This window comes from Halichoeres trimaculatus, unplaced genomic scaffold (assembly GCF_033239565.1).
Source record: "Halichoeres trimaculatus isolate MK-OKI-2021-1 unplaced genomic scaffold, fHalTri1.1 fHalTri1_scaffold_19, whole genome shotgun sequence".
Classification (NCBI taxonomy): Eukaryota; Metazoa; Chordata; class Actinopteri; order Labriformes; family Labridae; genus Halichoeres; species Halichoeres trimaculatus.
In genome coordinates, this window is record NW_027437197.1 from 2,495,916 (window position 1) to 2,523,449 (window position 27,534).

The 27,534-nt window shown below is 44.3% G+C and overlaps 1 protein-coding gene across 3 annotated transcripts; it reads right to left on the reverse strand.

Annotated features, from left to right (window-relative positions):
• Window positions 1–1,109: 1,109 nt before the first annotated feature.
• Window positions 1,110–26,931, reverse strand: ankrd50l (ankyrin repeat domain 50-like). Of its 3 annotated transcripts, XM_074694918.1 has the most exons (5): window positions 26,822–26,931; window positions 26,644–26,730; window positions 19,751–20,481; window positions 7,528–7,745; window positions 1,110–5,221 (listed from the first exon to the last, which is right to left on the reverse strand). In XM_074694918.1, exons 3-5 carry the CDS (start codon window positions 20,176–20,178, stop codon window positions 1,722–1,724), a joined length of 4,146 nt encoding a protein of 1,381 aa, XP_074551019.1. In that variant the 5' UTR covers window positions 20,179–20,481; window positions 26,644–26,730; window positions 26,822–26,931; the 3' UTR covers window positions 1,110–1,721. The 3 variants fall into 3 exon arrangements, with proteins under 3 accessions (XP_074551019.1, XP_074551018.1, XP_074551020.1); XM_074694917.1 differs by having other exon boundaries at window positions 26,644–26,878; XM_074694919.1 differs by lacking the exons at window positions 26,644–26,730; window positions 26,822–26,931 and adding an exon at window positions 20,580–21,189.
• Window positions 26,932–27,534: the final 603 nt, after the last annotated feature.

The window sequence follows — 27,534 nt, forward strand, 5'->3', positions numbered from 1 at the left end:
ATTCTTTTAATGTTTTATTTATTGTCAGTGTTTATAATCATCAATACCTTCTGGAAGAAAAAAATAAATCTTTACACATTATTGACATGTCTGTTAGCCTACAGATACACTGGTGCACTGGGCTGCCGATAGCACTACATATGGCTGGCTACTACAATGTTTGCTTGTTGTCACATTTCAAACCTTATCGCTACGTAAATGTACTGAAATTTACGACAGTGTGTGTGAGACTCTGGGCCAGAAGGTGGCGATGCAGTCCAATTTAACAGATCCTCCTCACAGCATCTTTGAGAATTGTGTGTGTCGAATTCAGTCTTTTTACACAGCAACATTTCAAATATGATATATCTTTCCCTTTGGTAGAAATGTCTGGTAAATAGTATATTTCCATCAGTCATCATTGAGTTTCAGGCGAGTGAAAAGAAATATAACCTGCTGAGATCTGGCTGTGCTGTAAGTCCACCTGACTCATAAATGCATTATGAATCCTGCTAAATAAATCAGGTAAAAGCAGCAATTTGGCTTAAAACTTAAGAAGGTAATTATGTTCACAACACAACAGGGAGAAAAACAGGCTCAGAGCGCTGCGGGGTAAGATGACAAAGCCTCTGAGCTGATGCAGACGAATGTTGACTCCAGGGCTTTAAATGACGTCAACGACAGCACACCTGTACATGCAAAACTCAGCCTGAGGCCTGATTCGCTTTGCAAAAATAAAGTTCGTTTACTATCAGGTGCAGCGTTAGATCCATGAAGGATCGACTCACTCTTTCTGTCCCTTGGTTTAATCCTATCAAGCATCAGCTGCTGCACGGCTTTTTATCTCTGCACGATGCTCCACATCAAAGATTTTCATGACATTTTGTTGCAAAGTGCAGGACATAAAACATTTAAGACACCTTCACAAATAGACACGGCAGAGGCAGGCGAGTTTTGGCACTGATTGCCATTTTAATGAATGAATATAATTAAATATTAATGAAGAGAATAAAAAACAAAACATTTCTTCTGATGCAAAAAGAGTCTCCCCCTCACTTTGAGCCGTCCAGCTTTCACTTTCCTCCAGACACGCTGGGGGATCCGGCGTGGTTTCGTTAGCTCGCCTTTCCTTTACAGTTTGTTTCATAAACACACTCCAGGTCAGGGTTTCAAAGGCTTGCATTACTGCAGAATGATTTTGGTTGTCAGCCACAGGCCTATAGGGGATGTAGGCCAGTTTACAGTAAATATCAAAGGCTTCCATAAAGATCAAGGCCACAATCTTAAAGCTCCAAAACAAAGATGTTTACTGCTGAGAAAAAAAGAGTCTGTACTGGCAAAGAAATAATTTAAAACATAACTCACCCTTAAGCGCTAACAGCTCAACTTTAGGCAGGGTTTGTTTTTTTATTGGGGAGCTCGTAAAGACCCCAGCACATGGAGAAATAAGCTGAAAATGAATGTCTGTACTTGTGCGTGAGTCCGGCTCAGAAGGAAAAACAGAAAGGCGTGGATGCAAGATTTGATTTTTGTACTTCCTCTTTAAGTTTTCTGAAACTTTGATAACTTTGTCTGTGATCAGCCACCCAGAAAATATATGAAACAAAGCAAGAGCCGCCCAGGAGTCTTTTATCAACTATTTTCCTGTGAGTTAAAAACCTAAAAATCTGACTGTCCAAATCCTGACTCATGATCTTCCTTGATACTTAAATTTCGATCTTGTTATCCCTAGTTTTGTTCAGTTACAGCGGCGTCTCTCTTTTGTATAAGGCCACACTGGTGGGACCCTCAAACTGCAGCTTGATGGCCTGTTTCAGATGCAGCTGTGGATCAGCAGTTGTCATAGCCACCATAACGTCTTCCGGCAAGGCACTGCAAGGTGAGACGGGGGAAAAACTGTAGCAATTAGATGATAAAATGTTCTTCTTGGGTGCAGAATCCCAAGCTTTCCCTTGAAGTGAGCTCTGGAGTCTGTACGGGTAGCCCAGAGGGGGGCTCTCGCGGCCTTTAGCGCCGACGGCAGGGTTGTCTTGCCCCGGCGTGATCCCGAGGGACGTCATGACTGATTGCCATTTCCCTCCGGCGTAAGCAGTCCTTTCACCTTTCACGTGGTTGGAGTTGTGTTTGTACAGTTTGTCGTTGTATTCCAGTCCGGCTGAGCCTTTCGGAGGCAGCTCACAGTTGTGCACCATGGCGGTGACGGTGCAAAGAGTCGGAGGACTCCCTTTAGGATGTCTCTGGAGGCTCCCAGGTGGAGGCAAGGTGGAGGGACGGCTGCGACTGCGTGGTAGCGAGTGCTGCTGGATCTGCTGAATGAAGCTGAGGCTGTCAGCTGGGACAGTCTGGACTGTGGCCAGGGAGTGGCAGGTGGATGAAGTCTGGGAGCTTTGCATGGAGTGGAAGCGTTCGGCGGTGGAGCTGGGAGACGAAAACGAGGATGGGGAGGTAGTGGTGGTGGTGACGTCACTTCTGTTGCTATTGGAGACGCCTGAAGAGGAGATCTTGTTGGGTTTTATGGGGGAAAAGGTGTTGGCAGTCAGCAGGCCCACGAATGGCTTTGCCCCGTAGCTTTCCAGAAGCCGGACGATGTTGAAGTGGCCGTGTTTCCCCGCCACTTTGATCGGACTGCGGGCGTATTTGTCCATGTGGTCAGGGTTTGCTCCTCTTTCCAGAAGCATCCCGACGATGTTAGCGTGCCCCTCTTGGGAAGCAATGCTCAAGGCTGTCGCCTTTTGGTGGCAAGCGAGGTCTATGGTGACCCCAGAGGCTTCAAGGAGACGACTTCCGACCTCAGCGTGTCCCGTCCAGGCTACTGAGTGCAGCGGCGGTCTCCCCTCGGCGTCCCGTGCGTTAGGGTTTGCTCCGTGCTTCAAAAGCAGGTCGACCATCTCCACACTGCCCTGCCATGACGCCACGTGAAGAGCAGTACGGCCCTCAGGGTCTCTGGACTCTAACGGGACTCCCCCTTTCTCTATAAGGAGTGCAGCCATCTCAAGGCGGCCCTCCAAGACCAGGAGGTAGAGCAAAGGTCTTCCCTCTGCGTCTCGGACGTCAGTATCGGCTCCTCGCCTCATCAGCAGGTCTGCCACCTCAGAGTGACCCTCCAGGAGGGCGGCGCTCAAAGCAGAGTGTCCATCGTACGCCCTATGGTCGATGGGAGACCGTCTATCCAGCAAAAGCCTGACGGTGCCCCAGTGACCCTCCTGAGCAGCGAGGATCAGAGGAGTCCGTCCTTCAATGTCCATCTCTCCAACCCGCGCCATGCTGCCTCGCTCTGTCAGAGCGGCGCACACAGCCCGATGGCCCTCACAAGCAGCGGCGTGCAGCGGCGTCCAGCCAAGGTCGTCTTTGTGGTTTTCATCCAAACCTCGGTCCAGCAGAGAGCGGACAACCTCGACGCTTCCTCGTGCGGCTGCCAAGCAGAGCGCCGTTCTGCCTTCGCAATCGATGGCGTCCACAGCTGCCCCCCAGAAGAGCAGCCTGGAAACCGTCTTCATGTGTCCCATAGCTGCAGCCGCCAGCAGGGGCGTCACCGCAGCTGCGGCTGAGACGTTCCCATCAGGACCGGCAGTCTCATCCACATCAGCCCCCGCCTCCAGCAGAAGCTCAACTACGTCATCGTTGCCTTCGTAAGCGGCGAGGAGCAGAGGTGTCATCCCGTCGTGGTCTCTGTGGCCGGGATCTGCTCCACGCTCCAGCAACAAACTCGCCACCTCGCCGTAACCTTTGACCCCTGCTGCTGTAGGGACACAGAGGGCAGCCACAGACAGAGCAGTCCGCCCATCCCCATCAGCTAAGTCCACATCAGCGTTGTGGTCCAGCAGAATCTCCACGGCCTCATGGTGTCCCATGTAGGCGGCGGCGATAAGCGGCGTCCGGCCTTTGCTGTCGACTTTGTCAACCTCAGCCCCAAAGTCCAAGAGGGTCAGGACTATCTCGTCATGTCCGCCCCATGCCGCTGCTCTTAGAGCCGTCCTGCCCTCGCTGTCACATCCGTCCACATCCGCTCCCACGTCCAGGAGGAGCCTGACAGCCTCGCCGTGTCCTCCCCAAGCCGCAGAGCGCAGAGCGGTCCAGCCTTCGTTGTCGACGTGCTCCAACATCTGCACGGCCGCTTCCTGCTCCTGGGTCTTCGCCCACTCCAGGAGCACGAACAGAACTTTGACGTGTCCTTGCCTGGAAGCAAGCGTCAGCGGCGTTTGACCATGAACGTCACTTTCCAGTGGGTTACACCCGTGTGCGAGGAGGAGTTCAACCACATTCGCAGAACCCTCGTGAGCCGCGGTGGCGAGCAGAGCCTGCCCATCCATGGAGCCGGACAACCCGCTGTCCAACAGCTTCTTCACAGACAGCTCCTTCTCAAACTCCTGCTGTGAGCGAGTTTCCTTTTGCACCTCAACATTCGAGTCAGCGTCTGCAAAGAAGTCTGCAGGGACCAGCCCGGTCCTCATCAACAGCTGGAGGACTTCCTGGCTGACCAGAATAGGGGGGTGGGTTGAGGATGCAGGGAGAGTGTCCCTGCTGTTCGGCGTAAGAGCAGGCACACCGGCCCACAGCATCCACAGCGCCAACAACGAAGGGTTTTCTTTGTGGTGACCTGAGCAAGCTAAATGCGTGGCGAGCTGGCACGTGTCCTCGATGTCCAGGTCTGGTCCCTGCAGGGTCAGAGCCATGGCGTGCATACTGTGACCCTCAGTTTTACTGCACAGGTACTTCTGTGTGCAGTACTTCACATCCACCAGCCACTCCGCAAAGCTGGCGTGAAAAAGTATCTTGGTGCCTCCAGGTCCGTCGATCAAGAGAGAAGCGAGCGTCCGGAGCTTGTTCTGGAAGTCCTGGAGGCTGAGCGAGTTGTCGTGAGTCCAGACCGCTGTGAACAGCTGTTTGGGCGTGAGGGGCTTGGGTGCAGCCAGGAGGACGTTCAGGAGAGGCCGCACGTAGACGAAGAGCCCCCGCGGGAAGAGTCTTTGGCACAACCACAGGTAGAGACCGTTCAGAGTCCCAGGTATGTCCCGGATCTCCCTGAGCCCCACCAGCGCGCCGGCGACCCCATCCAGCACGCGCTCCAGGAAGAGCATGCAGCCGCCGCTCTTGATGTGCAGCAGGTTGAGCATGTCGGCCGTGTCGGGGGTGAGCTGGCGGCGGAGGGCGGCTTCCTCATCCAGCCGGCAGAGGATGTACTGCTGCACGTCGCGGACTTGTGGGGGCTTGCGGAGATCATCCAGACAGATCTTCCGGAAACCTGGAACACAGGAACAGATTCAGAAAATCAGACGGCTGGAAGAAAACTTTGGCTGTATTCAGACCAGAAAAGATCTTTGGTCCACTTGTTTGGTCCGGACCAAAAGCAGACTTTATTTTTTCGTTTGGTGCGGTTCATATTCAGATTGTACTTTTATCAAGTGGACTATATTCTGTAAACACATCCAGGTGTGTGAGGATCAGTGCTCTCATTGGACAGCACTGACAAAGGGCGGCACACAGAGTACAGACCTGGAAATGGAGGTAAACATGTGTGTTTGTGCTCTTATTAGAGCTGCAAAATCATTTTCAGTTTCAAGAGCAGCTCCTTCAAAGCAGCTTAACAACACTGTTTACAATTTAGGAACAGGAAGACCAATGATCGCAGCAAGGAGGCGCTATGCTCTGCGTGTCCTGACCCACAACATGCTAGCTACAGCGTGGCTAAACAGAAGACGGAGGATCAGGTATGAACCAAAGACGGTTAGGTTACGGTGGCTCTATAGGCCCAAAAGGAGCATGTATCCTGTAGTTAGTTCAGATGGACCTTGGTTTGTATTCAGACCTGGACCGGAAAACCATGAACCGCACCAGAGTCCGTTTGGAAGCGGACCGAGACCACCCCAAAAAGCTTTTAGCATGTGTTTAAGCCTTGAGCTCATGTTTGAGTCTTTAGCTCATATTTTAGCATTTAACTCATTCTTTAGCCTATAGCTGGTGATTCAGCATTTAGCTTGTGTTTTATCATTAAGCATGTGTTTTAGCCTTAAGCTCATTTTTTAGCTTGTAGCTTATGTTTTAGCATTTAGTTTGTGTTTTATCCTTTAGCTCATGTTTTAGCATTTAGTTTGTGTTTTATCCTTTAGCTCATGTTTTAGCATTTAGTTTGTGTTTTATCCTTAAGCTTATTTTTTTGCTTAAAGCTCATGTTTTAGCATTTAGCTTGTATTTAAGCTTTAAACTCCTGTTTTAGCCTTGAGCTTCTGTTCTACCTTTTAGCCTGTTCTACCTTTTAACATGTTTAAGCCTGTAGCTCATGTTTTAGCTTTTAGCTCATGTTTTAGCATTTAGCTTGTGTTTTTGCATTTTGTTCATGTTTTAGTTTGTAGCTTGTGTTTTAGCATTTAGCTTGTGTTTTAGCCCTAAGTTCGTGTTTTCGCCTTAAGCCTGTGTCCTGTCTTTTAGCTTGTGTTTTAGCCTTTACCTCATGTTTTAGTTTATAGCTCATGTTTTAGCCATTAGCTCTTGTTTTGAATTTAGCTCTTGTTTTAAAATTAAGCTTGTATTTAAGCTTTAAACTCCTGTTTTAGCCTTAAGCTTGTGTTCTACCAGGAAGATGATTGATTGCAGCAAGGAGGCGCTATGCTCTGCGTGTCCTGACCCACAACATGCTAGCAACAGCGTGGCTAAACAGAAGACGGAGGATCAGGTATGAACCACAGACGGTTAGGTTACGGTGGCTCTATAGGCCCAAAAGGCGCATGTATCCTGTAGTTAGTTCAGATGGACCTTGGTTTGTATTCAGACCTGCACCGGAGAACCACGAACCGCACCAGAGCTAGTTTGGAAGCGGACCGACACCACCTCAAAAAGTGGGTCTGGGTCCGGTTGTTTGGTCTGCACCAGGGTTCGTTTGTGTCTATTCACACCTGCATGAAAAGTCCGCACCAGCGTGGGAAACGAACCATGGTCCGTGTAAAGTGGACCAAACAGTCCAGGTCTGAATACGCCCTTTAACTTTTGTTCCAGCTTCAATATTTGTGGATAATTCCCAGTTTTTGGAGCGTATTAAAATGCACGAGCGTTAATGCCTGAGAGGTTAGAGAACTGTACGTTTTGATCTGGGCTGAGCAGGAAGAGCCGTGCTGTATAATCTGGTCATTAGTTTCCATTACACAACACATCTCCCTCATATATAATTCATCACGTAAGCAAAGCTGGAGGCTCTCAGCCTCGCTCCAGCTCTGAACAATAGTCGCTATTATTGCTACAACACTGAAATACTTTCCTCAATGACACCAAGGCTGTTATTGTGCTTTGTATTCACTATCACTGACGTTATTCTTTGCAGAGGTGAATAAACCTGCAGCTGGATGATTGGTTAATGAATGGAGAAATCAGTAAATCTGTAAAAGGGTCAAGGACCAATCAGCTGATATTATAATTTGAGTAAAACAGACAAGAAGATGAGTTGTCGTACGTTTTCTGATAGAAAAGAAATTCCCGTCTCCTTTGGTCCAACACCAACTCTAGTTTCAGGATAAAAGTGTCGTTAAGTGCAGCACCCTCTGAGATAATCTGTCTTACCTGAGAACATTTTACACACGGTCTTGTTTTGGCGCCGGACGGAGCAGACGAGCAGCAGCCAGCCGGGCAGCAGATGATGATTGGCGGCCAGCAGCTCTGCAATGGAGCTGCTTTTCCCGCCTCCCATACCGGCTTCAAATCCCACATCAAGGGAGTCCACCACCATCATTAGAGTCTGCGCAGGGGGAGGAAGGTCCAGCAGGGGTCCCAGCACTGCTCTGAGGGCGAGAATAAAACAGACATAAAAAGAGAAAGATGAAAATTAAGACATGTATAAAAGAAAGAAAGAAAGAAAAGCAGCCGTGGGCAGATGAGACGGCTGAAAGTGAAACAGCGTGAGTCTTTCTTTCATTTCGCCTGCAGTGAAATTCAACCACAGATACATAACACAGCAAGTCAGCCGTCACACATTAAGCCAGTGACTCTAAATTATATCATTCAATCACTATGCACAGACTTATTTCTCCATGACTCGAGGCGATCACACAACAACTCAGAAACGTTTTTGTTTTCCACTTCATTACCTTCAGAAAGAAACTCTGCCGTACCTCTCAGGTGTTAAAAAAACACTTCAATGGTTTGAAATGAACAACTCCGTACGTCTGCAGAGAAAGTTTCATTAAGATGTGACAGGAAACTTTCTGAACAGTAAAATTGGGCCATTAACTTCATACATTCAGAACGAATAGGAGAGTGAAAGTCAAACATTCAGGTGCCTCAAAGGTGAGAGAACTGTAGTCAAAACTAATTTAGCATTTTAAACACTTTAACTAAAAAGATCAAACGTGAATAAACAAGTTTCAGCATCTTAAACCAAGTAATGCATCAAACTGCAAATGCCTAAAAAACATAAACATACAAACTAGCACAAACTGCTTAGCTTTTGTTTTAGCCTTTAGCTCACGTTAGCCTTTGACTCATGTGCTAAGCCTTAAGCTAATATTTAAGCCAACTAAGGTATGTTTTAGCCTTTAGTACGTGTATTCAGGTTTTACACATACTTTAGCTTTTAGCTTTTGCTTTAGCCTTTTGCTCTTGTTTAAGCCTTTAGCTATTTTTTTAGTCAACTGGGTTAAGCTTTAGCCTTTAGCTCATTTTTTAGCATTAAACTCTTGTTTTGCCCTTTGGCTCATTTTTTAGCCTTTAGCTTTTTATCTAGCCTTTAGCTCATGCTTAAGCCTTTAGGTTGTGTTCTAGCATTTAGCTTGTGTTTTAGCCTTTAGCTCATATTTTAGCTTATAGCTCGTGTTTAAGCACTCAGTTCTTGTTTTAGCATTTAGCTCATTTTTAGCTTATAGCTCATTTTTTAGCATTAAGCTTTTCTTTTAGCATTTAGCTTGTATTTTAGCATTTAACTCATGTTTTAGCCTTAAGCTTGTGCTCTGCCATTTAGCTTGTGCTAAAGCCTTTAGCTTATGTTTAATAATGTAGCTCTTATTTAGCGTTAACTTGTGTCTTAGCCTTAAGCTTATGTTCTAGCTTATAGCTCGTGTTTTAGCATTAAGCTTGTGTTTTAGCCTTTAGTTCGTGTTTAAGCTTGTAGCTTGTGTTTTAGCATTTAGCTTGTGCTTTAACCTTTACCTCATGTTTTAGCCCATTGAGTGGTGTTTTAGCCTTTAGGTGGTGTTTTAGCATTTAGCTTGTGATTTAGCCTTTGACTCATGTTTTAGCCATTAGCTTGTTTTTTAGACTTTAACTCATATTTGAGCCTTTAGCTCATGTTTTAGCATCAAGCTCGTGCTCTATCTCCCTCCTGTTGCTCTTTCTTCTGCTCTTCTGTCCTTTTTCTGTCTGACAGTTAGGCTCCAGTGTCCACCATCACTACAAAATTAATCACAGAAATCGTTTTCAGCAGAGAAAAACACAAATCTCTCTTCTTTCTGCTAAACTTAATCAGCTAGTGTGGTGTTGTCACAGAGACTTAGACGTGCCGTAAATCGATCCAGTACTGTCTGACCTGATCAGGAAATAAACTCTTCACAGTCTCTTTCAGCAGCAAAGATGTGAAAGCAAATTTCTTTTCTAGTCAAACCATAAAGATGCAGTAGGCAGCCATAGGATGGTAGTCACACTATTGGACATGCAGACTCAAATAAACCACCAGCAAATAGAGAAACTGGCCCAAAGGAGAAGGGGGACTTGAGGCCATCGCTGCAGCAGCTCCTGCTAACCTCTGAAAATCCTAAAACTAAAGTGAAACCTGTCTTCAAAGAGCTCCGTCAGCAGCCACCCTGCTGGGAGCTAATGGTGACTCAGGTTGATGGAACTTTTAAAATTTCCTGCTCCACCCTTAGTGCATACACACACACTCTCACACACACACACACACACACACTCACACTCACACACACCTCCTTCGAGCAAACTGCTACATCTCTCCTTTGAAGTCCTTCCTGAGCCACAAAACCCCTCTCAGGCTCTCGGGGGTTGATTCAGTGAAACTCCTGACCACCACGACGGATAAAAATAGTTCGACATTTATTCTCAAAAGGATTTTTTTTTTGCTGATTCAAGCTGAAGTGGGTCACACGGTATTGAACTTTAAAAACAATACCCTGGAAACACGCAAGAGACTGAATAGCACAAGTCAAAAGTGTCGAGTAACCGAATGAGGATCTGGCATCAGTGTGTTACGCTAAAATGAATGAAGTGATAATAATTTTGTTTAAAGAGGGGGTATTGCGTTTTTTTTGTGTCTTGATTCTGTCCCTCTGGGGCCTCTGTAGTATCTTTACATAATTCACATCTCATAATAATCCTTATTTTTCTCCCTCTTGTGTTTTAGAAAACCCTTTTTTTAGCCTCCGTCTTATTTTAGCTACTGTCTCTTTAAGGCTTCCTGCTCCACAATCCCCTTCCTTCTGATTGGCCAGCTCTCTGGAAGCCAGTCGGGGGCACAGCTATGTGCAGATCTTAGTGTTTGAGGTCCACGTGTCATGAGGAGGTCCTTATATGATGACCTCATCAGTTTAGCTAGTCTTGTGAATATCTTGTGCTAATTTTAGGGTGGTGCATTTTTGATTCGTTTTCAGACAGATTCAGGGATTTCTCCAACAAATGAACATGTAGAGGTTTGAAAATCTGCACATGCTCAGTCTGAACATCCAGCGTTGGTATTTTAGGTCCATGTTAGAAAAGTGGGAAAGCAGGATACCCCCTCTTTAAATCATGAGAAATCATTGAGATCATAAAGCTACTCCAGTCTTTAAAGTGAGGTCTGATCCTGAGCTCTCAGCTGACCACAGAGTCTCGCTCTGAAGGTGACAAACAGTGATTAACCTGTGACAGCGGCGAGGAATGAATGGGTCACACAGCGGCTAAACTGGAGTCAATTACCCCCAATAAACACAGGGTGTGTGTTTGTGCGTGCTGTCATTACAGCTAATGTCTATGTTCAGGAGTGACCAGAAGGTTCAGTCACCTTTAGTCACCAAGCAGGTGTCGTCTGGAGCCATATCCTAAAAAACCCAACCAGAGACTGAAAAGAAACGCAGCTTTCTGGTCTAAAAATCTTCACCAGGCTCCAAGTTTGTGTTTGATGCCCAGTAACAACAAATCAGGCGTTTCAAAGAGACTGAGCCGCTGCCAGGAAGGAAGCAGCTCCAGGAGTGTTTATCAAACACAGAGAAGAGGTCATCCGACCTGTAAACACAGACATCAGGGAAATAAAATCATATTACTCTGGCTGAAACTGAATCGTGTCAGTGTAGCCAGACGGAAGTGGTGTAAATAATTAAAAGCAGCGCTGAGCTGTTGTCATGAATATAAAAATATCAGACTCAGATTCAGACTCCTGTGAAAACTCAACACCACGGGAACCCTGCCCTACTTAGGACGGACCTCTTATTTCTTAGCATGTTGAAATCCTGCTTTCTGTCAACGGTCAGATGGAAAAGAAGAAGAGGCTGATCTGCCTCATGTTTGACCTTAATAATCAGTGAAAAGCATCAAAATCAATTTCAATCTGTTTCAGTTGAAATCTCTTTCCAATGAAATGTGAAACTTTGGTGGAAAAGTGCTCAAAATGTGACGATTAGATTATTAGATCATCAATTTAAGGGCATAACATTGGTGTGTGCAGATTTTTTAAAGAGCAGGGGCAAAATATTTTTTAAAAAAGCCCACTTAGCGTTTTGTTGCCACAGAAGAAAGCATGAAGTTCACTCTAGGGCGCTCTAGCATATTTAAGCTCCCAAAAAGGCACTTTAGCACATGTTTTCGATCCCCAGAAGGGAACTATAATGTGTTGTATCTCCCAAGAGGGCACTTTAGCGTGTTGTGGCTCCTGAAAAAGCACTTTAGCATGTGTTTTTGGCTCCAAAGAGGACAGTTATACCTGTTTTATTCAGACAAGGGGGCATTTAAGTGTGTTTAACCAACCAGAAAGGCACTTTAACAAGCAAATCGGCTCCCCAGAGGGAGCTCTAGCATGATTCAGCCTCCAATAGGACGTGTTAGCATGTTTTAGCTCTCAAGAGGGCGCTCTAGCATGTGTCTTAGCCTCGAGAGGACACTTAAGCATGTTTTAGCTTTCATGAGACAGCGCTCTAGCATGTGCTTTAGCCTGGTGAGGACACTTTAGCATGTTTTAGCCCAGAGGAGACAGCCTCAAGCATGTGTTTTAGCCCAGAGAGGACACTATAGCATGTTTTAGCTCATGAGACAGCAATTTAGCATGTGTCTTAACCTGGAGAGGACACTTTAGTGTGGGTTTTGGCCCCAAAGAGGGCAGTCCTTCTTGCTTTTTTGAAGACAAGGGGGCACTTAAGTGTGTTAAGCTAACCAGGAAGGCACTATACCAAGCAAATTGGCTCCCAAGAGGAAGCTTTGACATGATTCGGCCCCCAGTGGGACACGTAAGCATGTTTTAGCTCATGAAACAGCGCTCTAGCATGTGTTTTAGCCTTGAAAGGACACTTTAGCATGTTTTAGCTTATGAGGCAACACTTAAGCACGTGTGTTAGCCTTGAGAGGACATTTTAGCATGTGCTAGCCCCCAGGAGGGCGCTCTAGCATGTGTTTTAGCCTAGAGAGGACACTTCAGCGTGCATTTTGGCTGCTAAGTGAGCACTAAAGTGTATGTTCACGCTCTCAAAAGGGCATTTTAGCACGTCTTTTTCTACAATTTGGCCACAAGGGGGAGCCACTGCCCCTTTTGTGCACACCACTGGCGAGTAACCATAAAAAACACATCATTAACCGTATAATCCTGACTATAAACTACACCATAGGCTCAAAGAGAAAGTTTTTTTTTTTTTTTTTAAATTTAAGACTTTCTCTATTGGTCGTATTTTCGCCAGTGAGAGTAGAAAATTAAAAAATGACAAAACATCCAGTCAACATTTTTTTCCCCTTATTTTAAACCCTCAACCACAAAAAAAAAAAGATTTTGAGGCTAGCTTTACGCTATTGACTTCCATTTCATTCAGCAATGTGTAGTTTCTCTGCAGATGTGTAGCTCAGACTAAAAAATGATTAAAGGTGCGTCTTATATTCTGAGTTTCCAGCTTTGATTACTTGTGTTTGTGGACACAATTCAGTACAAACAGGTGAGTATAAAAGTGATCTCCCTGAATCAGACGTCCACATCAGTCCAGAGCCTCCTCCAGCTGATGATTTACAGACCAAGCCTTAACGTGTTCGATTCATCTCATTATCTCCCTCTGTTGACTTTTACAGCCCAGTGTATCCTGTAATTAAGAGCAGATCAAACCCGCCGTGAGCGACTGATCCTCCTCGGTGACACCGACTCCATCAGAGCTTCGCGTGCTCGAGTGTCTGATTAAAGAGACACTCCTTCACTGGCACGCTGTCCGTCTGCGGAGGAGGACGAGGAGGTGCAGTGGACTTTGTACTGCTGCTGCTCCAGGTCCTGTGCTTGATTCAGCCCACACAGTCCAGAGCGCGGGCTGAGGGTGACCTTTGACCCTGAGATTTATTTAGACTAGAGCGGAGCTTGACACAATCAGACATCAAGTTTTAGGAAAATCCCTCAAAGCTGATCTTTGTGTTTCCGTCTCTTCAGTGGTTGTTTTTCCTGGAGTTATTTTCTCCTTTTAATGCATCAAATCCCAACAACACTTCCTGTTTCAGCTCACAGATAGATATTGAATATGATGAGGAAAGTTTTTTGGCCCAAACTAAAGAAACTTTGAGGTAAAGTGGATCTAAAGAAGGATCTGGAAGTGTCTGTGACTTGCAGGACTTAGGACGACTCATTTGAAATGAATCTGCAGCTCCTCCGACCGTCCACGAGCCGCTGAGGAATCCAGCTCCGTGCTTCACAGCAGCGCAGAGCAAACACGGGAGGAGTGTGTGAGAGGAGCTGCCGTCGCAGAGCAAACACACCAGGAGGGAGCGAAGGAGTCGAGGAGAGGAGGGCGACCTCGCAGACGAGCGCGGGGACGGTCACTGGAGGCATTTTTCACCTCTTTGTTCTTTCTGCTCCTGCTCTGACAGGAAGTGGTGTCGTAAATAACACAGCGGCTTTCATTCACGCCGCGGGCCCATTGTGTGCGCCGTGAATGGACGACATTATGAGAGGAGAAATAAATACGAGGAGGAAGAAGCTGCTGTCTTCCTGTGACTGTTATGGCCTCTCTGATGGGTTTACACGTGACGCCGCTCTGTGGGCGCTGACAGGTCAAACACCTGCGCAGAATGGCGCTCTGTTTACTGAAACGTGGAGCGAGCGTTGAGCTTTTCTTCTTCCCAGAGGAGAAGTGACAGCAGCAGCTGCTTGGCGCTCAGTCATCGGCTGCTTTAATGCTGCTGTTTAATTACAGCGTTGCTGACATCGCTGCCAGGCTCAAAATCCAGACCAATAAAAATTAACCCTGAGCGTGCGACGGCAGTTTGACCTAGTTTCAGAGGATTCATCGACGGCGTAACATCCCAGTCGCAGCTTGTTTTAAGAACGAGTTCAGTCTGGAGCCGCAACAACTCGTCAGCTTTTTAGAAAGTGAATTATTTTCTTTTTTTGGAGAAAAACATCTTGTTTAATGAATCAGAAGAGAAAAATGACGCCTGAACTGCGTTGAAAGGAACAAGAAACATGTTTGTCTTCAGTTTCTAGTGTTAAAACGTTTTTCTTTTTACAAAAAAAATTCACTCTTGAAGAAAACTGAAATCTTATCAAGTGTTTTTGTCTTCTTTTAAGTAAAAACAGTCTTTTTAGACTCAATCTGAGCCACATTCACCTGACCAGTCCAGAAAAATGTCTGATTTCAAGTCATTTAAAGACAAAAATGAGGTCTGAATTTCTTGTAACAGTTAAAAAAAAATCTGCCAGTGTTAAAAAAATTTGGACTTAATTTTTAGTCTTTAAATAACTTGAAATCAGACATTTTTCTGGACTGGTCAGTTGAATGTGGATCATATTAAGTATAAAAAGACATTTTTATTTAAAATAAGACAAAAACACTTGATAAGATTTCAGTTTTTTGCAGTGCAGGTGCCATTTATGCTTTTAATTTCTTGAAATGAGACATTTTTCTGGACTTCTCATGTGAATGTGGCTCATATAAAGTCTAATGAGACATTTCTTTACTCAAAATAAAACTTGAACACACTTTATATTTCTTTTTTTAACCCTTTCTGAGGATCGTAAAGCACACTGAGTCTGATTTTTTCGTCTGAAACTTTCGCATGTTATAAATAAATTCAATCCCGTGTTGTGTCACACATGTTTGCAAACTCAATCCAAAACTTTCGTCTGTTTTTTTTTTTTTTTGGAACAGGTTTGATTTTTTGCGTTTTTTCCCATCTACCAAGCTTGTTTCCTGGGTAGTTTGACTATTCAGAGACACCGTAGGCAACTTTAAACATCACATTTTCTGACATATTTTCTCTGCATATTTTAGGTGATGTTTAGATGACAGACGCTGCTCAGAATCAATTGCTCAATCACTGCTTGATGATTTTTTTTTCGTACTGCAAATTGTCACAAATAATTCAAAATAAATGCATTGAAGACGGTGTGCAAGGAGTCTGTGCTGATTTTTTGTTTTTTTGGATTATGGATCCAAAAAACGCATCCGGAAAACAACAGACTCAGTGTGCAAAGACCTTTAAGGCCTTTGGACACCAACGGCAACGCAAATAAATTTGGAGGCGTCACATTTAATCTCTGCAGCTATTGGCCCCCAAATGATGTCTTTGTACTTTTTATGTCTTTTGTTGGAAAAAAACAGGAGCTGGGACATGAACACAATCGTTGTTGAATGTTTTGGTAGGTAACTTGTTAATAACGAGCGTTTTCATTGGTCGGATGAGTACTCATCGCAAGTGAAACTTTGGAAAAATCAACCTCTGTCCGAAAAAACAAAAGCCCCAATTTCACTCAGCAAAGAACGTTGCTGTTGATGGAAAAACAGTAGGTTTGGAAAAAATAAATAACGTGACAAATATTTGCGTGAAAAGTGGCTCACATGAGGCCTTAAAGCAGCAACACCGATCGTAACCTAGCAACTAACCCACAATGCATTGTGTCAGTGAGCAGAAGTGTTTGAAAAGCTAGCATTAGCAGGCGAAACTAGCATGTCTCTTTTTATCCTTAAACGAAAATCAGCAGTGAAAATCGTCAGTTTGATCCAGCGCGGACTGAAAACTTTTTATTTATTTTACCACAAAGTCCAAAAACCAAATGTGGCCGAGCTGAAAGATTAAAATGTCTGAAGATGCCGAAAACGCTGTTTCAGAGAAACTCTCCTGAGGGATCTAAAAATCATAGTTCAGTCTTCATGAAACTGAAGGAGCCTAAAACCTGAGAGTCCTGAGAGTCCTGGTCCTGATCTTTGTCACGTTACTCGTTCCTGACGTCTAAATTAATCTAAAAACTGTAAATTTCTCCGCTCTCCACCTTCAGCGAGCTCATGTGTCGCCTGCGGGTGTTTTCTCTGACCCTCTGAGCGATAAATCAGTCTCAGGGTTTCTCTGCTGTCGTCTGATGACAGGACGGCCTCAGGAAGCCTCAGGAAGCCTCAGGAAGCTTTCGCTGACTCCTCTCAGCCTCTGCTCTCTCCTGTTGTCAGCGCTGAACGACTTCCTGCTCAGCTGTGCAGAGGAACCACCTCTGACTGTGGATCTGTGGCTGGGCTTACGAGCAGATTTGTCTTCAGATGAAGGCTCCTGGATTCTGTCGTGTCTTAATTTGCATCAGTTTTCTTCTGCATCTTTCAGGATTTGCATCAGGAGCTCGTTGTTATAAGTGCTTTTGTTTTTTAAGTGCATCTTTTTTATTCATGCATTTGCATCTGTTTGATTTAAGAATCTGCTTTGAATCAAATCTGCATCTCCAAATGAAGATCTTGAAGCCGAGATCAAGTGAAGTGTTGGAGTAAGAAGCCAAAGGTAAAAACTGTGAGTGGAAAAAACTCCTCAGGGTGCAAAAAAACTCAAAGAAAAGACTCCAAATCAAAAATATCTGCTCCTTCTCGTAGAAATCCTGTATCTCATGCAGAATCTGATCTATACCAGACTTTAGTTTCTATATTTATTGCAACTTTTACTTTGACTTCAATGCATTAAATTTCTTTTAAAAAATTAGAAAAAAATGTGCCAATGAAATAAGAAAAAGTTTCTTGCATTTAGGCCTTTTTCTAGTTTCGAGAAAATTTTTAAGCATTTTTTTTTTTTTTTAATTGACCTAAACCTCAATTTAACCCCATTTTTGTCTTTAAATAACCTGAAACAAAACATGTTTCTGGACTAATCAGCTGAATGTGGCTCATATAAAGTCTAATGAAACACTTTTTTTACTAAAAATAAAACTTGAACACACTTTAAATTTCTGTTTTCTATCCTTTCTGATGGTTATAAAAGTGTTGAAATGAAGGGAACACTCCTATAACACCCTAAAGGTCTTTGCACACTGAGTCCATTTTTTTCTGTTGGAAACTTACGCACGTTAAAAATAAATTTGTTAAGTCAATCCGAAATTTTTATCCGGAACTTTTTTTTGGGAACTGGTTCGATTTTTTGCATTTTTTTTGCATTTTTTCTCATTTGCCCTGCTCGTTTCCTGGGTAGTTTGACTATTCAGGGACACCGTAGCCTGCTTGAAACATCACATTTTCTGACATTTTTTCTCTGCACATTTCGGGCGAGGGTTCGATGGTGAATGAAGACGAAAAAAATGACACTTCAACTCCACTACTTTTACATTTTCACCGTCGTTACTCGCCACAAAATAATGATTTTCTCATCGTGTCTGGATTATCTGGACTCCTGCTCTCGTATCAAGCTGAGACTCGTCCCAGCGAGGCCGCACCACCGCGCACAGCCCGGGAATATTCCTTAGTTTTTACAGCGAGATGGACGCAACGTCATCCACCATCACCTGCTAGCTTAGCTCCACACCTGCTGCCACATCTAAAAAACATCCTCACTTTTGTCGGGATTAAAGCTTCACCCTACAGGATGAAGAGCCTCCTGTGTTTGCTGGGAAACAACAAAATATTGTCATAAACTCACCGTCAAACCTAAACAAAAAAAGGGAGCAAGAGGAGAACAAAGGAGGGAGGAAGCAAGAGGAGTAGGGAGGAAGAATTAATCTTTACCTCCTGAGACTGAAGCTTTTTTTGGTTTTCTCATTTTCTATTCCTCCTTGTTATATGAGAAAAGTAAAACCTAATGAGTACAATATTAAAATTTGGTATTTGTACAGATAAATGTGGTTATTTTTGTCATTATTAGTTATTTGTAATTAGTGTTATTGTAGATAAATACACTTATTGTCACTGAAATTGGTGTAATGTTGTGTGGCTAGCAGGGTGAAACGCAAAAGTTTTGTTTTTTTTTTATCTTTCATTTACACGACAATGTTTCATCTAAAAACACTAGAACGCTTTGAAAAAAATCTGCGTTTACATGGAAACTCTGACGGACTAAAGTAAGCATGTACTAAGCATGCCAGGCCTGTAGGTGGTGCTGTAACTGTCTTGTCCAGAAGCAGCTTTTGGTAGATCTCCTCTGAAGTAGAGTTGAGCCGATCATCTGGTGTGTTGGTGAATGCTAAGAGCAGAAGTGGAGCAACAGATGCTCATTTAGTTAAAGACAGTCACAGATTCAGCAGATTGAGCAGCACAAGCTCAACACGGTGGATCACCACCGTCCTAACAACAGCACTGTTGTCCTGTTTGCGTTTCAGGTCAGATGAAACTCAGTTTCTGCTTAAACGCAACAAAACTTTTGCATTTCATCCTAAAACCGTTGTCGTGCTAACGACCCCTTAGCCGACTTAAACCGCAAACTTCCAACATCTTCTACCATAGGCTGTCTAAAACATGGACGTAGCCTCTGCGTCGTCACCTGTCTGTTCCCGAAACTGTGAGGCGCTCATCAGTCACATGACCTGAGCTGTGCCTCTGATTGGGTAATCAGAGGATCCTACTAATTTCTAAATCGCAGAGTTTGTGACTTCCGGTCTTTCTGCAGCCAGACTCAAGCGGATTCTTGATGGACAGCGACTTTTAGCACTTCAGCACAGGCTTCATTTTTACTGACTGGATGTTGCCCCTTGAGATCTCCCATAAACTGCTTCTGGACAAGACAGTTATAGCGCCAACTACAGGCCTGGCATGGTAGCTACAGCGTTTTCAGTCCCTCAGAGTTTCTGCGTTTTCAGATGAAAAGTTGTCGTGTAAACGGGGCCTCAGACATCATGGGTCCAGAGGCAGAAATGTGAAGTCTATGTATCTGGACGCTCGAGGTCAGAAGGTCGATAAAGCTCAGGAGCTTTTTTAAGATTAATTTTTTCAGATTCAGAGTGTTTTATTTTTATTTTTGATACTTAAATACTTTTAATCTGAGCTACTTTTACTACTTTTAGTGACTTTCACTTTTACTGGAGTAGATTTCAGGTGAGATATCTTTACTTTTACTCAAGTATTGGCTTTGAATAACTTAATACAACGCTGGAAATAAATTAAAAACATTAACTTGTCTTCGAATCAAATGTGGGTCAGTGAAGTTCCTCAGAAACCAGATCCAGACCTGAGCTCTCACATCCAGACTCAGCACGTTCCTGTTTACAGAACAACGTGGAGAACTGGTTTCACTGGTTTCCTCCTGTCTTTAAATCCTGATGATGGTGCCAAACACTTTGTTTTCCCACCGTCACATGATGGACGACACACACACACACACACACACACACACGCAGAGCCCTGAATGAGTTTCTCTTCACTTCCTCCTCCAGACTGAAGGTTAAAGTGACACTCACCTCTTGAAGGTGTTGTCGGGGTCTCTCTGACAGGTGAGGGGATCCAGAGCGGAGGCCACAAATGGGCTGTTCAGGATCTCCTCGTACCCAGGGGGGAGGAGAGAGGAGGCCCTCAGCTGCTCCACCAGCCCCAGGACGAACCTCCACAGCACCGTGCTCCTCTGCTCCTCCCTGGCGCAGAAGTGTGAGGCCAGGCAGCGCGCCGCCAGCCCCGCGTCCTCTCCCGCCTTCGACGTGGGCCACACCAGCTCGGTGCACAGGGCCGTCTTCCCCGCGCCGGGGCCCCCCGTCACCAGCAGCCCCGCGGGGTGCTCGGGCACAGAGCGGGCGTCCAGGCAGCGCCGCAGCTTGTCCAGGGCCCATTCCCGGCAGAAGAAGCGGCGGCCCCGGAGCAGGCTGCAGGAGCTGCCCAGTCCACTGCTGCTCATTTCACCTGGACGTCAACTCAGCGCTCTGCGCGCCATGTCCCAGACTCCTCAAGGCTCCACGTTGAGTTCACGCTGTCAGTCTCTGAAACGTTGCATCAGGCGATCATTCTCAGCTCCCTGCAGCTCCCTGTGACTCTGTGAGGCGAGGAGTCAGAGAAAGGTTAATGAGATAATGGTTCCCCGTCTCCTCTTCCTAATTTGGACTCGTCTTCATCTCGGAGCGGCTGTGTTTGTAGCAGAGAAGCAAACAGGAGGATCCATGGTTACCAGAGCCCGTCATGCTTTCCCCTGGAGCGGCTGCGTCTGAGGAGGGAAGAGGAATGAGTCAAGAGGAGGATTGACAGCATGTTTCAGCTCCAGGTTTCAGCCCCGTGTTTCAGCCCTTCCTGCCTGAGCCTTACCCCCTCACATTTCCTCCCTCAGCCTCCTCTCTGCGCTTTCTGCTTCGTCCTGATTCTCCTGAAAATTTCACGGCGAGCAGCAGCTGTGACATAAACTCCCTTTCTCACGCTCCTCACAGCCTCACACCTCTCTCTGTCTCTCAGGCTCTCATGCGCTCCGGTTTTTCTTGTTTTGTTTTTTGTCTCCTCCCCCTCTCCGCTCCTGCCGGCATGTCGGGACATGCACAGAAAGAAAGAAGGAGAGGAAAGGAAAGGAGAGGAGGAGAGGGTGGGAGGAAGGAGTCATGCCGGGAGCGTTTCTGCAGCTGACGGCGGGGAGGGATTACCTGGGGTCAAGGTTCAGGCGCGGGGCAGGACTGCACCTGAAGCGCTTTGTGGAGGAGGACTCGCTGACGGCTTCTACCTTTACTTGAACCCCCCTGGACGGCCGTGGCTCTCAGCGCCGTGAAGACGGCTTATCTGCTGCTCAGGGTTTCCTGCTGACCCTCTTTCTACCCGGACTCAACCTTTGATACAGACCGCCGGTGTTTAGAGCTGCAGGGTGACGCATTTAGCAACTGTTTGCAAAAAAACTGAAACTTTATCAAGTATTTTTGTCTTATTTTCAGGAGAAAATGTCTTTTTAGACTCAATCTGAGCCACATTCACCTGAGCTGTCCAGAAAATGTCTTGTTTCAAGTTATTTAAAGACAAAATGAGGTCTGAATTGCTGTAACAAGTTAAAAGTTACACACAGAAAATATCGTCAGCAAAATGGGACGGTCTGTGGCATAAGGAAAATTTAAGTATCCAGCTTTTCTGGTCCTGATCCTAATCCAATACCAGTGTTAAATAATAACCAGCATGCTCCACTGTGGGAACAGACTGGTAATGTTTTGAGCAAAAGACAAAAATGAGTACATATGGAATTGATGAAGTTGATATTTGCTTCAGAATTTACAGAAACGACCATTTGATTGTGAAGTTTTATGTCAAGTTTGGACCGATCCTTTCCCGCCGATACCTGATACTACACAGCAAAAAACTGAAATCTTATCCAGTGTTTTTGTCTTATTCTGAGCAAAAATTGACTTCTTATGCTCAATCTGAGCCACATTCACCTGAGCAGTCCAGATAAATGTTTTGTTTCAAGTTATTAAAAGACAAAAATGAGGTCTGAACCACTTGAAACAAGTAAAAAAAAAAAAACTGCCAATGGAACAAGAGAAAAGTTTACTAGAAAATTTGCTTGAAACTAGAATAACATCTTAGCACAACCAACTTTTCTCTTTTTTCTCTTTTCTCCCTAATCCAGCTGGATCTGATATGGACGGGAAAGGATCAGTCTGAACTTGACACTTTAAAAATTTCCAGTCATTTTTATTTATACATTTATCTATTTGTAAATTCACAGTCATTTCTGTAAGTTTTGAAGCTTTTTTTTTTCAACCAAAGCACTGTTAAACATTTAAACAAACATTTGGGTATCGGTTGATACCAAATGCCCAGGTATTGGTATCAGGACCAGAAAAGTTGGATTGGTGCATCTCTGTTATGTAAAGGACACTCCTTCTGGTCTCTACGCTCTGCTTGTGAAAGACTCCTGGTGCTTCCAGCCCAGCGCGGCTCCAAATCTCTAGCCAGACTCTTCTCCTCTGTTGTTCCCAGATGGTGGAATAAATAACCTAACTCTATACGATCCACGGAGTCCGTTTCTTCCTTAAAGTGATACTCCAGGCTGGGACAAGTTGGGTCCAATCACAAGGTTTAGGGCAGAAATTACCCCTACAGCACGCGACGTGCCAGATATAAACAAACGCAGGTAGTCTGCCAGGACGAAGAGACACGATGAGAACTTGAGCCTTATTTAGCGGTGTTTTTGTGTGAAAGTAACACGCTGAAAATTCTCTAAATAAAGCGTGAATGCAGACTGATATCAGATTTTTTTGGTGGGAGTCTGTTTATTTGTGTTTTTGGTCAAGTAAAATATGGCCCCGTCTGAGTGCAGAGGAAACCTGCAGAGGAGCAGGGAGGGGGTGTTTGGTGTGTGCGCTCTGGGCTTCTGCTGCACAAAATCACTGCTGTAGGGGTAATTTCTGCCCTAAACCTTGTGATAGGACCCAACTTGTTCCATCCCTGAGTATCACTTTAAGGAAGAAACGGACTCCGTGGATCGTATAGAGTTAGGTTATTTATTCCACCATTTGGGAACAACAGAGGAGAAGAGTCTGGCTAGAGATTTGGAGCCGCGCTGGGCTGGAAGCACCAGGCGTCTTTCAAGCAGAGCGTAGAGACCAGAAGGAGTGTAGACCTGGATGAGGGACCTCAGGTAGACAGAAACTGTTCTTATCATTGTTTGTGAGCCAGAAGAAGAGCTTTGGTACCATGATTATGTACCTAAACTCATCCTTGTGACTGTGACGGAGTGGAAGAGTAGGCGATTTTCCGTGCTGGCCATGAACACAGCATTACAGGTTTATAAATAGAGAAATAAATATGGTAAATTGAAAAATTTTGAAACTTATTATAAAAAAAAATCATATTTATTCCCATATAAACACAAAAGTACCAATTTCCATAGAGGGATTGGCTGGCTGTGGACAGGCAAACACAATCAGGCTTTTCTGATCCCAAAGCGAACCACTTGGTGGAGACTGGATTTTATACGATCATGGAACTGACTGATATCAACAATCCTTCCTCTTTATCAAACCATCAGCAGCAGCATCGATATACGACAGGATCTGACCCACAAGTTTCTCTAAAAGCTTCAAACAAACGTTTCATCTCAGCCCTCGTCAGAGACATTTCAGACCTCTTCCCTCAGCCCAGGAAGTGTTCGCGTGTCTGTTTCCAGCAGGATTTTTCAGAAAACAATCAAATCTGGCAGAAAAGTGAAAACCTAAACAGCTTGGACTGTCTCCAAACCCACGAGCGACCAATTATATCCACCAAATTGAATTCTTCACTTTTTTGGAACAAATAAGCGACACAGATTTCAATAACAAAGAGGAAGAGGAAATTAACTGGGCTGAACTCTGCTCAACAATTCCCCCTCCACTTTAAAAACCTAATTCCTACAAACCACTTTTCATGCTGGAGGATTTTTAGGCCGTTGTTTCACAAAGACACTGAATGTGGAAACAATGATTTGAATATCTGAGGGGAGGTGATAAAAGGCTGCAGGATGAAACAGCAGCGTTCACACCGCTCAGCTAACGGAGTTTATAAAGATGTTTAAAGAGAGGTGTACCAGGCGTTTCCACCTCTTTACAAAAAAAGAAAAAAACCCGAGGAATGTCAAAGGCTTCTGTGACAAAGTGAACTCAGCGGTGGGAGAGCTCATTGCTCCGCATTTCAAGTCAGTGACTCATCTAACACCAGCCACATCTGTCAGATTATCTCTGCTCCAAAAAGGCCTCTGTGCTGCGCTGACTCCGTACGGCGTGATCGAACGCTGACAGCGAGATTCAGGAAGCTAACGTGAATCATGAACACCAGGAACAGCCAGCTGATGCACTTCAAGAATCTGTCTTTCAGCCCCAGGAACGAGCCCGGCCTCCTGACGCTGGATGACACACTCGCTAACCAGCGCCAGAAACTAAACACAAGCTGGAGGAGGAGGAGGAAGAGGAGGAGGAGGAGGAGGTTTGTGTTTTAGCAGGACACTGAGGACGGCGGTGATGATGAGGTAACACCTCGGAGTGAAGTTGTCGACATTCTTGTCGTGACCTGTGGTATTTACAGAGCCCTCTGAACCCGGCGTGGAGCCTGTAGCAGAGTCTTTCCTGACACGCTGTTTACACAGAGCTCGGGTCGAGTCCAGCCAATTAAATCTGAGCCGCCAAACAACGAGGCGAGCTCGCAGACCGCCTGAACGTTTGTGGTCATTACATCTGTGCTCTGCGATGCACGGAGGAGAACTTCCAGTAACTGATGTTTTCCTGCTTCAGCAGCTCAGACAGCGTTAAAGGAAGAGTCTCCGTACAGGAAAGACGCTTCATTTAGCGTCATGACTTCTTTAAAAGTAGTAAAACATGAGGATACTGATTTAATTGGCTGATGCTTTGATGTAAAAAGAGACGCCATGCTCGCCATCTCTGCAGGTTTCAAGGATGAAAGAGTCAGAAGTTGAAACATGAGCTGCAGATAAAAAAATGGATGGTCTAAGGAAAAATATCCACCTCTTTAAAGCTCCTGTGAGGAACTCTGTTTGTGTTGATTTTGGCGCCCCCTCTGGACAAAAGTGAAACCTTTTCTATTTTTTTTCCGGAAGTGTTTAAAACCTGGTTTAAACTTCTGCGTCAAATCTTCTACGGACACTTCCTCCCAAACGTAGCTACACATTGAAACGACACAGACCACCTTCCTTAAGATTATTTTTCTTAAATTTGAATTTTGCCGTAATTTTCTGAAATTACAGTTAACAGGAAAGTGACAGTAAACGGTGTTATGAAGGCAGAGATTGAATAAATAAGATGGAAACATCTTTAAAATGTATGGATCGTCATTTTTTTGCAGCTTTGAAAGTAATTTGCTGACACTAGCTAGCCTGCAGCTAACATACACAGGAAATTGCATTGATATGCTAGCATATTGATAGCATACATTGGTATAAATTCATTTTTATAACAGAATTTTAACTTTCATTACTGAAAACATAAACATTAACATGAGCAACATAAAAATGAACAGTTTTGGATGTTTTGACGACAAGCACTCAGTGGTTGCTAGGTGCCGCCCTGTTGGCTATGGCTGCCTTTTGCAGCAGCTCTCTCTTCTTTGTCCGTTTCTTGTAATTTTTTCGTCTCTTTTTCGTCATTTTTGCACTTAAAGTGGGTCATTACTTTGTATGGTTCATTTGTTGGTCATGGACACCAAACTGGTTTTGTCTTCAGTGATATTTTTACTGTTTTTTCTCCTGTGTTTGTCTGGAGATCCTACATGTAACCATGGCTGCATTGTTTACATGTGAAATCAGCTGTTAGCAGCCTGTAGCATGTCAATGCTAACTGGTGCTAGGCCGGATGTTTCCCCACAAGGTGAGGAGAAGGAGGTGAGGACGACGTGCTGGTTCTCAGGTGTGAGCTAAGAAGTGACGACATGGACCTGTCCTTCCATCCATCGTTATTGGGAACGTAAGATCTATCTCCAATAAGATGGAGGAGCTAGCTGTGCTAACCCAGCATCAGAGGGAATACCAGAGGGCAGAGTAGCATCATGGACAATGATGGACAAGCTGTCAGCATCTATTTTCTTATGGAGCTTTTTGCACTTTCCATACACTTTCTTACTTTGGTTTTCTTGATTGCTGCTGTGACTTCAATTTCGTTGTACTTGTTACAATAACAATAAAGTTCTATTCTATTCTATTCTATTCTATTTACATGCATCCTGAGACCTAACCAGGATTACGTCATGCTCACCTGTGCATAACACCTTTTTCAGCTTCTAATTAGCTTAAACTCGCTGCAACAATGCCAACAAAAAAATCTAGCAAGATTTGAAATGAGCGATTTGATGATTCATGCAGATGACACTGCCCTCGTGTGTTTGGGAGGGGTACTGCAGAGCCAAACACATTGATGCATAAGGATAAACCAGGCTTTGATAGCGTTTTCTGATCAACAGAAGTCACTTCAAATCTTAATCAGTCAGTAATTAATTATCTTTCCTGTTTTTCTGGGTCATAAACAGAAATCAGTATCATATCAACCTGTTTCATAACAAAATAAAAACTCCTGACTGTAGCTTTAAGTTAGCTTTGATTAAATAAAAAAAGAAGATGCTTTTGCAGAAATATCATGTCTTAATGAACAGATAATGACTAAAACTCCAGCCTGTCTGTATCCACAGGAGACCTCCGCAGGTTCCGTCTCTGTCTGCTCCGTCTTAATGAGGAAACGGTGATAATCACTGACCTCAGTCATCAGCTGCTGTCGACGCCATTGTAAACACACATTCTGCACAAACAGCCCACTTTAAGTTTCCGACAGAGACGGATGGAGACAGAAACCTCATCACTTCACATCCCCCCCGTTTACAAACCGCGTCTGAGTTTGAACCGGAGCAGAAACGATCCTACCTGACGGACTCGCTCCATCCTCCGCCGATAAAACACTTCACTTCCCGCAGTCAGCCCCGGAGAGCAGCTCCTCAGCCCTCCATCATACTGTCACACACACACACTGGAGTTAAAATGTGGAGAGAGGATCTCCTCCTGCACATCACACACACACATACACACACACACATACACTCACTCTGTGTCTCTGCTTCCTTCCTTCAGCGCTCCCTCTCCGAAAGGAGGCGAAGAAAATCTGTGTTACAAGGACATCCTCTGGAGGGCTGGTCCACACAGACACGTTAGACCGGACCCGGGGTTTGGCTCAGGATTTCAGACAGTTACTCATGCCAAATATGTGATATAAAAAAAAAACTATATATTAAATCTGATATTTACGTTTAATGTTGAATCATTGGGTAAAATGTATGACTGTTCAATCCCAAAATACCTGACAAGGTATGAGATTATGAAATTAAAACAGTGAGATAAAAAGTTCTCATAATTTTTGAGATTAATAATTTTCAAAATTTGTGGAAAATTTGTCATGATTTTAAAGGCAGGAGATAAAAATATGAGAAAATAAGTCAAAAAATGTAATCAAAGTCAAAATTCATATATATATATATATATATATATATATATATATATATATATATATATATATAAAATAAAAAATAAAATAAATATATAAAAAATTGATTTTTACGATAAATCAAAATTTGATTTGAAAGTTAGATAATAAATGATAAATGATAAATTTTGCCAAGTTTGAATTATGACAAAAAATCCTCATATTTTAATTTTTATTTAAACTCTTGTTTATATATTTATTTATTTATTTATTTATTTATTTATTTAATTTATTAAATTTATTTATTTATTTACTTATTTTTGAGGGGGGGTAAATTT

Bases quoted from the DNA above. Each gene is read 5' to 3' on its own strand.
- ankrd50l (XM_074694918.1), bottom strand. From the start codon at position 20,178: ATGAGCAGCAGTGGACTGGGCAGCTCCTGCAGCCTGCTCCGGGGCCGC. The intron at 7,746-19,750 runs GTGAGTGTCACT...TCTCGCCCTCAG, and splicing joins CCCGACAACACCTTCAAGAG to AGCAGTGCTGGGACCCCTGC. The intron at 5,222-7,527 runs GTAAGACAGATT...CCTGTGTTCCAG, and splicing joins CGTGTGTAAAATGTTCTCAG to GTTTCCGGAAGATCTGTCTG.